The following is a 13,583-nucleotide window of genomic DNA, read 5'->3' as shown; positions in this document are numbered from 1 at the left end:
TCACACAGTCACACAGTGACTGAGTAGGAATTCACGCACAGGTCTGTCTCACTCACCCATGCTTCTTCCACTCTGTTACTCTGCCTCACCGACATGAGACTACAGTGAGCCGTTTTGTGTATAGTTACGTTAACCTTTTATGATGCATTCAGAATTTGAGATATTTCTGTTAGCTTCTCTCATTAATCTAATACCATTTACTTTTTTTTAGATACATTTGCAAATAAATTGCATTTGAAAAAAATTAATGATTTTGTGTTATCACCTGGACCCCAGCCGTACAAGGTAACTGCTAATGTTTTTGTTTGTTCATGTGGAATATTATGACATTAAACCTTTTCCTAGTTTTTAGTGACTTTAAAAACATGTCCATCTTAGTTTATATGCTTCAAAAAATTTAAGTCATTATTTATGTCTGTGTATCTTAGGTGGCTGTCTATGTTCCAGGAAGTAAGGGTGCACCTTCATTTGTTAGATTATATCAGTACCCCAACTTTGATGGACCTCATGCAGCTTTAGCCAATAAAAGTTTCTTTAAGGCTGATAAGGTTACAATGCTATGGAATAAAAAAGGTATGATAAATATATTTTATCTCCCATTTTGTTTATCAAGCATTAATTTAGACTTATATTCCTATGTATATAGAAAAAGAAAAGAGTATCAGTGCTTATTCAATGAAAATTTACATGTGCTTTGTTACACTTTTTAATATTTTTCTAATCACCATTAGTTTAATTTGTGTTTTAAATCTAATTAAAGTTTTTACACTTACAGCTACTGCTGTGTTGGTAATAGCTAGTACTGATGTTGACAAGACAGGAGCTTCCTACTATGGGGAACAGACGCTGCATTACATTGCCACAAATGGAGAAAGTGCTGTGGTGCAATTACGTGAGTGTTCCAGCAGTCTTCCTTTAATAGAATAAATGATAGTAAAAAATACAGTGCCATAAAGATGATCTCATCTAAGTTCTTGATCAAGTGATAGAACTCACGTATTTTAATAACCTTTAAGATAAAATTCCTCTTAGCATCCCCAAACATACCTTATTTTGACAGAATCCAATTAGTTAATTTAGTTATGCTAGCAGTTTAGTAGGGAACTTGCTGATGAGATAATTTCATTGTAATAGCTCTTTGGGGACTTGTGTAATTAATTATGACAGCAAGTTGGTGTAGTGTGTTTAGCACCATCTTCAGAACTGAAGAGTTTTAACCACTTCATATTTTGTTTTGATGAGTTAACTGTGAAAAACTAGTTTTAAAATTCTGGCAACTCCCTAATCTTTTTTATTTTGAATTGAACATGTATGGGTAAGGTAACCTTTCTTTCAAAAACTGTGTATTCCCATTCAAATCAGGAACAAAACAAGGATGACCCGCCCCCCTTCCATTTATTATTTAACATTCTGAAAGACCTAGTCAGTGTACCTGATCAAAAGAATAAGTATACAGTTTAGAAAGGTGAAAATCGAATCATCTCTGCTCATCAGATGAAGTTACAGCATAAACAACAGCCTCTTAAAAAGCAAAATGGAAGGAAAGATTCCATATACAGCAACAAAAAAGAAATATATAGGGCTGATGGGAAGAAAACTTTAAAACTTCTGAGGGGCAAACTATAACCTTTAATAACTTGACAAAGATGTCATTTCTCTCCAAATTGATCTAAAAATTAAACTAAAATGCCAGTAGATTTTCTTTTTTACAATTAGATAAGCTGGTTCTAAAGTTGATATTGAAAAATAAACATGCAAGAATGTTTTGAAAACTTTGCAAAAAAAAGAGTAGCGAAGGAGGGATTCTGATACTATTAGATATTAAAATGTAAAGCAATTGTAATTAAGACAATTTGGTTCTGGCTTATGGATAAGCAGATAAATCAGTGGAACACAATAGGATCCACAAATAGATCCATACTTCCAAAGCCATTGACGTATAATAAAGTCAGCATTTGAATCAATGCAGGAAAATATTGATCATTTAATATGTGGTTTGGGGACAGTTGGCTAGCTATTTGGAACAAAAAGTTACTATTGCTAATTCTTTACCAAAATAAGTTCCAATTGGGCCAAAAAATTGTATCTAAAACTACAGAACTAGAAGAAAATGTGGGAGAATTTTTAAAAAAAATTTTATTGGAGTATAGTTACTTTACAGTGTTGTTAGTTTCTGCTATACAGCTACAGCAAAGTGAATCAGCTATACGTACATTTTTCTAATCTTAAAGTAGAAAAAGACTTTAAACAAGGTAGAAGTCGTATGGGGAAAGTGATAAATTTTAGTATATGAAATTACAGATTTCTACACTGGGGGAAGAAAAGAGTCCATAAATTAAGCAAAACAAACAAAAAATTAGGGAAAAAAAGTTTTAGACAAGGGATAAATATGAGAAAAGGTGAATTTTGTTAATATCTCAAGTGTAACAATAAAAGACCAATAACAGGAGAGAAAAATAGGTATAGGACAGTAAAAAATAGTCCACAAAAAAGAAATAAAATTATGTATAAGTATACTAAAAGGTGCTTCATTTATAATAAAGGAAAACAAGATACAATTTTTCACTTAGTAGGTTGGCAAAGATAAAAATATGAAACAGTACGAGTGAGCGTGAGGGGAAAATCTTTGCTATCAAAAACTACTGGTAGGGCTTCCCTGGTGGCGCAGCGGTTGGGAATCTGCCTGTCAATTCAGGGGACACGGGTTTGAGCCCTGGTCCGGGAAGATCCCACATGTCGCGGAGCAGCTAAGCCCGTGCGTCACAACTACTGAGCCTGTGCTCTACAGCCTGTGCTCCGCAACAAGAAAAGCCATCGCGACGAAGAGTGGCCCCCACTCGCTGCAACTAGAGAAAGCCCATGCACAGCAACAAAGATCTAACGCAGCCAAAAATAAGTAAATTTAATAAATTAAAAAAAAAAAAAAAAAAACTACTGGTAGTGTAAACTGGTACAAGTTCTTTGAAGGGCATTTTGGTGGTACATTATGAAGTAAATGTATGTGCCCTTTGACCAGGCAGTTTCTCTCCTACAGATGTATTTGTGTACATTTACAGTGGAATATAAACAGCAAGATTTGTAATGGAATACACTGCAACTGAATGAGGCACAGAGCTCAGTGTGCTTACATGGAAAAATTTCCAAGAGTATTAAATGAAAACAAAGGTTTAGAACTTTTTGTGTGTGTGTAAGTGCTTAAGAGAGAGATGCTTAATTTCAACAAAAATATTCTGAAAGGATATGCAAGAAGTATAACAGAGGGCTGCCTTTGCGTAGAGGGACTTATTTTTGTGGCATGTCTTTTTATATAGTTTGTATCTTTATTACTGTATGCATATATTACTAGAAAAACTAGTTTTTTAATAGTAATAATAACCTATGCTTCTATGAGCCCACATTGCCAGAACGTTTACAAGAAATTAAGGGACTTCCTTGGTGGTCCAGTGGTTAAGACTCCGTGCTTCCACTGCAGGGGAGCACGGGTTTGATCCCTGGTCAGGGAACTAAGATCCCATATGCTACGCGGCATGGCCAAAAAAAAAAAATTTTAATAAAAGTACTAAAGACAAATAATAATATACAAAATTGCAAAACAATTATAAAAAAAAAGAAATTAAGATTCATTAAGCGTTCTTAAATAAATTTATAATCATACATTAATCCCCATAGTATGTCATGTAAAAATATTTTAACATACCATGAAATTTTTGGATTTTTTTTTTTAGTGTTTGTTGTGTTTATGAGTGTTATGATTGTAATTTGTGCTATTAAATATTATAATACTATACGTATTTCTTTATCACTAACTTGGATTTTATATTCTTTTTCTAGCAAAAAATGGCCCCATTTATGATGTAGTTTGGAATTCTAGTTCTACTGAGTTTTGTGCTGTTTATGGTTTCATGCCTGCTAAAGCAACAATTTTCAACTTGAAGTGTGATCCTGTGTTTGACTTTGGAACTGGCCCTCGTAATGCAGCCTACTACAGCCCTCATGGACATATATTAGTACTAGCTGGATTTGGAAATCTGAGGGGGCAAATGGAAGTGTGGGATGTTAAAAACTACAAACTTATTTCTAAACCGGTGGCCTCTGATTCTACATATTTTGCTTGGTGCCCAGATGGTGAGCATATTTTAACAGCCACATGTGCTCCCAGGTTACGTGTTAATAATGGGTACAAGATTTGGCATTATACCGGTTCTGTCTTACACAAGTATGATGTACCATCAAATGCAGAATTATGGCAGGTTTCTTGGCAGCCATTCCTAGATGGAATATTTCCAGAAAAAGCGATAACTTACCAAGCAGTTCCAAGTGATGTACCTAGTGAAGAACCTAAAGTTGCAACAGCTTATAGACCCCCAGCTTTAAGAAATAAACCAGTCACCAATTCCAAACTGGTAAGTAAAGTTTTACTACTTTGGTAGGAAAAGGTTTTTCAGTGTGTAGAGTTCCCTAGATCCTTATGCATGTTCCTGTGTTACTTAGTATCTGATTAGAAGATATAAACTCTAGGGTAGAAATTGTGGAGGACCTGCTGCTGAAGATGGTGAATGGTTGTTTTAGGTTTTGTTTTTTTGTTTGTTTGTTTTTTTGGCCGTGCACTGCGGTTTACGGGATTAGTTCCCTGACCAGGGATTGAACCTGGGCCCCCTGTAGTGGAAGTGAGGAGTCCGAACCACTGGACTGACACGAAAGTTCCAGTGAACTATTGTTAAGTTGACAAAGTAATTAATGTAAAAATCTCTGGGAAAGATAACTGGGTGTAGATTGTGGGCTCAAATTCAAATGCCTGTCAGGCTAGGCTGCTAGTGTAAGGCAATGGTGAGTGGGAGAGAATGGTGAAAGGGAGAGAGCATGCCCTCTTTCAAGGCCATAGCAACTACACAGCAGTAGCCCATTGTTTCCACAGGAGATTTTAGGCCCAGTTTGCCAAGAGTTTGATTTTTCAAGACAAGTCTGGATGCTTGTATGAAATTTCTCAATTTTTAAAACACTGCTATTCAAACAAAACACACTTGTTGTCCTTAGGCCATCAGTTCCAGACCTCTGTTGTAAAGTTATGACTGGAGTATTGGTCAGATTCTGATCTGCTTTAAAATGTTAGCATTTCAGAGCTCAGGGGAAAGCATTTATTAATATCCTGAGTTTCTGTGATGACATTAAGGAATAAAGTTGCTCTGTAAGAATGAACAATATTATTCATATTAATAGAATGATGACCATACAATAGGTGTAAACTGGAACTGTTCCAAGTAAATGGGAATATATAGTCACTTAATTATTAAGGCACTCAGGGAAGTAGATACTTTTTCAAAGGATAAATATTTCTGTGCCTCCATTGTGCTCCTAACCCTCTGAAAAACAAAAACAAAAGAACAAGCCTTCTTCCTCCACAAAATGTAGCATTTTGACTTCAATGAAATGTTGGTGAAACATTTTTGTTGCATTAAGTTATTTAGTAAAAATATATAGAAACATATAACAAATTAAGCCCTGTTTATTATTTTTGCATTTAGATTTTTTTTAAAAAGATATAATAGTCTTAGGATTTGTTCTGTCTCTTTATTGAAATTTTCCTTACCTGAGATAAAAAAAAGAAGTGACCTTAACACATCCTGCTTTCTAAATCTGTGTAAGATAGCACAAGAGGAAGGACTTCTGAATTAGTGTATATTTTTATTCTCTGACTCATAAAACTAATTTGTTTTGGTTGGTGGAGGGAGAAAAATTAATATAGAAAGAATATATTTTGAAAATAGTGAAAAAAAACTAGGTAAGAACTTCTTAAAACCAAACTTTTTTTTTACTTTTTTTTGGCTGTGCCGGGTCTTAGTAGCAGCACGCAGGATCTTTGTTGCAGCATGTGGGGTCTTTCATTGTGTCATGCAGGCTTCTCTCTAATTGTGGCGCTCAGGCTCAGTAGTTGCGGCACGCAGGCTTGCTTAGTTGTCCCGCGGCATATGGAATCTTTGTTCCCCAACCAGGGATCGAACGTGCGTCCCCTGCATTGGAAGGCGGATTCTTAACCACTGGACCACCAGGGAAGTCCCCAAACCAAACTTTTTTGACATTTAAGATTTCTACTAAATTCTTGCTTTTGTATATAACCTGGTGATTATGTGATCCTATCACATCATTTTATTTGAAGGAACTATATGCCTATGAATGAGAAATTATTGTTTGTATCTAATTCCAGAAAACTAAATGGCAAAGAAAACATTGTCAAGAAATTACTAGAAACAAAGATAGTCTGGTCAATAACTTCACAAAGGAAGAAGGTTACATAGCAGAGGGGGAAAAAGGTGTTTGGATTCTTCCCCTGAAGGAAAAAATTACTTTTTTTATAAGTAAAAATGCATATATAAATTATACTTAAAGAAGTATTTCTTGGCTTTCAAAAAAACCCTTCACTTTTATAATGTGTTTATCAAGACAATCTTATAATTGATGTAATTGAAGAAACAAACTTTATTAATGAGGATGAAATTGTGTACAGTAGACACATTGCTAAAGCCAGAAAAGCTCATGATCCGTAGTAGCTGTGTGGATTTTTTTCATCTAAAATGAAAGTCTGTCAGGGGACTTCCCTGGTGGTGCAGTAGTTAAGAATCCGCCTGCCGGTGCAGGGGACATGGTTTCGATCCCTGATCCGGGAAGATCCCACATGTTGCGGAGCAACTAAGCCCACACACCGCAACTACTAAAGCCTGCGCACCTAGAGCCCGTGCTTCGCAACAAGAGAAGCCACCGCAGTGAGAAGCCCACATGCAGCAACAAAGACCCAACACAGCTAAAAATAAATAAATAAAATGAAAGTCTGTCAGTGGCTACATGATGCTCACAGTGTGGAAGAGACTTGTAACTCATCCTTTCTTCTTGCATCATTCTTAATTGCTTTCTCTTTTTTTTAAAAGTTCTCATGAGTAGAAGCTTTTTCAGCCAAAGCAAGATACTATAGAAGAACTCACTATTGAAAGAATATAAAACAAATGTTCAAGGATTAGTATATCTTAACTAACATTATGTGCAGTGGGGATCAAAAAAGTACAAGAGGCTTGCCATGCAAATTTGTCTGTTCTCCAAATGTGGGTTCTCATATATTCAGTTGCTTCAAGTAGGGTATGTTCACACACAGAACTTCGATGCCTGCAATAGTTAATGCAGCTGCTAAGATAAAAATCACTTTATGGTTTTTTACTTATTCCTCTATATTTTAAATGTTTGAGCCCTGCGCATTTGATTATAGCACTTATAAGTACAATACAGCTCTGAGATCTAGTACTCAAGAAACTGTACATCATGGTGATTTAATACACATTGTGAAAGGTTTCCCCTCATCTGGTTAATTAACATATCCATCACCTCACATATTTATCTTCTTTTTTTTTTTTTTTTTTTTTTTGTGAGAACATTTGAATTCTACCCTCAGGAAATTTCAGTTACACAATTATACAATACAGTGCTATCAAGTATAGTCACTGTGTTTTACATTAGATCCTTCTTGATCCTGTATGTAATTCTGTTGTTGTTGAATGTGGTTGATAGTTACATAAATATCTGATGATGAAAATGATTGCCTGTTTTCACAGTATAGTCTGACAAGTCATTTAGTGTTTTAAAACCTCTTCATTATGTTAATTCTGGATTTATAACTATGTAGTTACCCCCTTCATATTTGATTTAATTTTTTATTGTCTGTTTTAGTTTTTCCATTTGCTTTTATTTTTAATCTTCTAATCTCTGATTTTGCAAGATCTAGCAAGTGACTCTTTGTGCAAAGAAAACAAATGAGGCAACTCTTTCTGTTGGCAGTAGTCAAATCCAAAAGGACCCCAGAAGAAACTATTGTTAGTATCTAATTTCATAAAAATCATGTGTCAGTGGTAGTACTAAGAAAAATTCCATTGTTTAAACAGAAATAAAGTGAATTTTGCTGGCTCTTATATAACTGAAAGATATCATATATCAACTAGTAGGAAGATCCTTATTAAATCCATCTTGACCGTTGAAGTGTGCCTACAACAAGAGTTTTGAAATATTCTTTGCCAGTGAACTTATGATAAATTTGGTAAAGTAAGTTTGTCCTGTACTAGCCAAATTGTATAATTTGTTGTATATGTTTGTAAATACATGGACTCCATTTCAAAGTCATTTATTTTACATTTTCTATAGCATGAGGAGGAACCACCTCAGAATATGAAACCACAACCAGGAAATGAGAAGCCGTTATCAAAAACAGCTCTTAAAAATCAAAGGAAGCATGAGGCTAAGAAAGCTGCAAAGCAGGTACTTGGGGCGCTTATCTTTTCAAACAAAACAAACAAATGAAACCAGTTAAATTAGCTGTGTGCCTTAAAGTTTAAAGAACTGTAGTCCTAAAAAGTTGACAGGTTATAAAATGTAGTTGGAGTTAGACTTAAGTAGCCAGAATGTCTCTTTTGTGTTTGCCTATGAATTTCTCAGTAGCCCTTTATATATAATGTGGGACCTAGGAAACTGGAACTGACCTTAAAACCTGAAACCCTCATGGGATTGTGTAGTGTGTTACTTGCAACAGACCCTCTTGGAGGAGCTGTGTGAAGTGGTATAGTTTGCTTTTTTGAAAGCATATGTTTAAGAGAAACCAGAAATTACATGACTATAAGGCCATTTTGTCACTCAGTATATTACTATAGGAATTGTTCAGCTGGGAATCTAAACACTAGAGTACCCAAACAATGGAATTGTTCTAAAATAATTTTTTATATGATTTGGTAGTTGAAAAACCACACCAGCATAATAATTGACAAGTAAATTGTGATGGTGTGTGGCTTACGGTGATAGTGAGATCTGCTGGGCTGGAAATTTGTGGTTAGTAAAGTCATGGTAACCACATTTTTGAGATCGAGACAATTCCATCTTGCCTATTAATGCTTGAATTTTGACAGTTCTAGGTTACTTGTGTGTTTTGACAGGCAGTTACTATTTTAAGGTATAGAATTTCATTATGCAGCCATATTCTGTTAAAATCTGGGCCTAAAAAAATCGGTGTGCTCTTTTGTAGTTAATATATTTCATCTCCAGAAATGTCTTTAAATAACTCAGGCTTAGGTCCTTCCAAGTAAAATGATCTAGTCCCTGTATTAGACTTGTGTAAAAAGGAGGACTTGGCCTTTCATCAGAGTGGGTAGACACCTCTGCTGGCCCCGAATATTACAAACTGGTAGCTAAGATTCCTTTTTTGTTGTTGTTGGTTTTCCAGCTAATAATTACAGGTATAATTGACAAATAAAAATTTTAAAGTGTTCAATGTGATGATATGATATAGGTATACATTGTGAAAGGATTTCTACAATCAAGTTAATTAACACATTCATCACCTTACATATTTACTTCTGGGGGATGAAGCACTTAAATTCTACTTTCTTAGCAAATTTCATTTACTGTATTCAGTAAAATATAGTATTATCAGCTACAGTCACCATGTTATACATGAGATCCTCAGACCTTATTCATCTTATAACTGACGATTTGTACCCTTTTACCAACCTCTCGCCATTTCTCCCACTACCCCTCAGCTCCTGGCAACCACCACATCCTACTCGCTGTTTCTATGAGTTTGACTTTTTTTTTTAGATTCCATATATAAGTGGTACCATGCAGTATTTCTCTTTCTCTTTCTGGCTTATTTCACATAGCATAATGCCCTCCAGTTTCATGCATGTTGTTGCAGATGGTAGGATTTCCTTTTTTTATGACTGGATAATGTTCTACTCTGTGTAAATATGTAGGTATGTTTATATATCACATTTTCTATATCCATTCTTTCGTTGAAGGGCACATAGATCGTTTCCATACCTTGGCTATTATAAATAATGTTGCAGTGAACATGGGAGTACAGCTGTCTCTTTGGGATAATGAGTTTTGTTTCCTTTGGATATATACCCAGAAGTGAGATTGCTGGATCACATATTTTTAATTTCTTGAGGAACCGCCATACTGTTTTTTATAATGACTGTATAAGATTCCTTCTAACTGAGATTTAAGGGCCTTCAGAAACCCCCTCAACGTAGAATCCCACTTTTATAAGTGCTGTTTCTCCCTCTTTATCAGAAGATATTTTTAACATGACCATTGCGGGTACTGAGCTAAGGTCCCTTTGTAATAAAATATTAGTTTATTTTTAAAAAATATTTATTTACTATTTATTTTGGCTGTGCTGGGTCTTAGTTGAGGCACGCGGACTCTTAGTTGTGGCATGCAGACTTCTTAGTTGTGGCATGCATGTGAGATCTAGTTCCCGACCAGGGATCGAACCCAGGCCCCATGAATTGGGAGCATGGAGCCTTACCCACTGGACCACCAGGGAAGTCCCATTAGTTGTTTATTTTTGTGTGTTATTCTGGTATTTGAGCACATAAAATTTGGGGAGGAGGGTCATAGAATCAGTATGTCTTATTTAGAAAAATTAATATTAAAATAGTCTGACTTCTTTTTCTTTTTGCCTATACCGCACGGCATGTGGGATCTTAGTTCCCCAACCAGGGAACCCACACCCTCTGTCATGGAAGCGTGGAGTCCTAACCACTGGATCACCAGAGAAGTCCCAATGTGACTTTCTTAAAGATAACTCTGTGGTTCTTTTGAAAAAACAATCAGTGCTATTAATGTAAAACATAATAATTACAAAAACAACGCCCACACACACACCCCACCTCATACAACCATATAATCACCCACACATTATTTACTAAAGATGACACTACTAATCCGTCATTTTGGAGTTATTCTGCGTGTTTTCTCAGTGATGACAAAGAGTTTTCTACTTGCAAGATAATCCTTTTAGTATGTATTTTTGAGACAACTGGCTGGAGTTAGTAAAAGTTATGACTGTGTGATAGAACAAAGGTAAATGATCTATGACAGGATCTCATCCTGACTGAATTAAGGAACCAAAGATAAAGGAGTCAGATGTACATAATCTAACCAGGTACTTTTATAAACTGGTGATGACTTTGTAAGCTTATCAGGTTTACCAAAAATAATTGAAACGAAGTTTAATCTTACCATGTACATAACCTTTTTTAGAGAATGACCAGAATTCAGGTATATTAACACAAACATTTTAACTTATTCTTGTTTTTTTAAAATATGGAGGAAAATCGTCATTTCACTTAACTTTACTTATTTATTTTAAATTTATTTTTATTTTTATTTTTTTGGCTGCGTTGGGTCTTTGTTGCTGTGCACGGGCTTTCTCTAGTTTTGGCGAGCAGGGGCTACTCTTCGTTGTGGTGCACAGGCTTCTCATTGCCGTGGCTTCTCTTGTCGCGGAGCACGGGATCTAGGCGCGCGGGCTTCAGTAGTTGTGGCGCACGGGCTTGTTCCACGGCACATAGGATCTTCCCAGACCAGGGATCGAACCTGTGTCCCCTGTATTGGCAGGCGGATTCTTAACCACTGCGCCACCAGGGAAGTCCCTCACTTAACTTTAATAGTTTTTCATATTTATAACATTTATCTTCCTAGAAAATTAATATTCTCAGCTGATTACAAACAACTAAATTTTAAAAATTTTTATCTGATGTCAAAAGTGAATTTTGATAGGCAAAGTGTGTCTCTTCTCCTTTTATCCACTCTTCTCCTTTAATTTTATATTATGAAAAATACCAAACTGTATATTATCAGAACTTATAGGCTCCTTAAGAGTGGAAACTAAATAATTTCTTTCTGAATACTCTGTTAAAGTGCTCAGTAATGTTCTCACATAGAAGGTTAGGAATTAATGTTTGTTGATTGTAATGTACAAAATACAACCAACATGACTCTAAAGAGAAAAAAATACTCCAATTCTGCACTCTCTAAAAACTCTCAGGCAGACATTTTTAGATTTGGAGATCTAGGAGTGATAGCCTGTCCCATGTTCCCCTGGGATGCTTTGGTAGTTTGGAGTATTCCATCCAGAACTCTTAAGAGGTTTTAGAGTCTTGCAGGGTCTGTGCATTCCACCGGGAACTCTATAAGGAAGAAGTAGAAACCCTACCTTTGGTCCAATAAAGAAAGACTTTCATAACTTTTCCCTCCTCTTGTCAAAACGTATGTCTTGTCATAATTACAAAGGAGAGTCGGTCTTCTGCTCTTTCATTTATTTAGCATGTACAGTCGAGCTCACATTATTCTGAGGGCACAAGTGAACAGAGAAACCTCAGGTACAGTCTCATGGGGGATAGTACAGTGCAGTTACAGTAAGGAAACATACCATGTGTTGTGCAACTAATCTGGTCTCTTGGGGGGTGGGGGAATTTTCCAGAGGCCTAAAGGATAAGTAGGGTTAGCCAGGTGACCTGAAGGTGTTCTAGGCACAAGGAACAGTACACATGAAGGCCAGGAAATAAGAATATATGGCACCTTAGGGGAAATAAAAATGGTTCAGAATCAGTGATTACTCGGTGAGAAGGGATGAAGCTAGAAAGGTCATCAGAGATCTGATCACATTGGGAGCAATATATGTCCCTTTCAGGGAACAAAGTTTTCCGTGGCACTTTCTTGCAGAGCTGAATTGATCTGATTATAAATAAATCTCTATGGAACTTATCCTGTAGCATAATCTATTACATGTACTTGATATATGTGTAATAGTTTTTGAGGATATTCCAAGAGTGAAACTTCAAACACCTTAATTAGAAAAGCCCTCTCACATTTCCAACCATCCACATAGTGGCACTTACCAAAATATCCAAAAATTTGGAATGCTTATTTGCTGATACAGAAACCTCCTAGTTTACTCTGCTAAGGTTATTTCATTTATTTCCATATTATATTACTAATTATATATTTTATATTACTAACATAATATTTTATATTACTAATATAATATTATATTACTAATATACTATTATTTTTTATTTTATTATTATGTTACCTTAATTTGGGGGGGGGCGGCCCACACGTCACAGCATGTGGGATCTTAGTTCCCTGACCAGGGCTCAAACCCGTACCCCCTGCATTGGAAGCGCAGAGTCTTAAGCATGGGACTGCCAGGGAATTCCCTAACTTTAAATCCTAGATCTAGCAAAGTGTTCCCTATGACAATTATATAGTGAAAACCTTTTGGGTAGTTTATTATACTGTGACTTTTTTGAACGCTTCATTGTAATTATCTGTTATGGGACAATATAGCATACTTCATGAGACCAGCAATTCAGATGCTTTCTTTATATAAAATGTGGAAAAGATAAAATCATATATTGGTTTGTGAATTTTATGTACCAAGGCTGTGTTTGTTGAAATACTTTAATGATTTCATTTTAGAAAATTGAATTTTTGAAAATATTTCCTGTAGGAAGCAAGAAGTGATAAGAGTCCAGATATGGCACCTACCCCTGCCCCACAGAGCACACCACGAAATACTATCTCTCAGTCAACTTCCGGAGACCCTGAGATAGACAAAAAAATCAAGAACCTGAAGAAGGTGGGAGGCTTAAGTGAAAAGCACATGTGTTTATTGAAAGAATACATGAGAATTATACAAAGAAAGTAATGCTTAGATGCCTAAAGACAGGCATCCGAGAGGTTTGTACAGTCCTCATTGTTGCTTT

At 35.7% G+C, this 13,583-nt stretch overlaps 1 protein-coding gene across 1 annotated transcript in view; it reads left to right on the top strand.

The window, feature by feature from the left end:
• EIF2A (eukaryotic translation initiation factor 2A) overlaps positions 1-13,583 on the top strand; it is a 37,745-nt gene that overhangs the window by 22,413 nt on the left and 1,749 nt on the right. Inside the window, exons 7-12 of the mRNA XM_029215022.1 lie at positions 212-285; positions 429-573; positions 776-892; positions 3,832-4,403; positions 8,179-8,292; positions 13,328-13,456. Of these exons, the coding sequence (XP_029070855.1) occupies positions 212-285; positions 429-573; positions 776-892; positions 3,832-4,403; positions 8,179-8,292; positions 13,328-13,456 (1,151 nt within the window). The remainder of the gene's footprint in view (positions 1-211; positions 286-428; positions 574-775; positions 893-3,831; positions 4,404-8,178; positions 8,293-13,327; positions 13,457-13,583) is intronic.

Source organism: Monodon monoceros, unplaced genomic scaffold, assembly GCF_005190385.1.
Source record: "Monodon monoceros isolate NGI ecotype Baffin Bay Population unplaced genomic scaffold, NGI_Narwhal_1 Super_Scaffold_11, whole genome shotgun sequence".
NCBI lineage: Eukaryota > Metazoa > Chordata > Mammalia > Artiodactyla > Monodontidae > Monodon > Monodon monoceros.
Note: the sequence above shows the minus strand (reverse complement) of the source record. Positions and strands in the feature narration are given on the sequence as shown.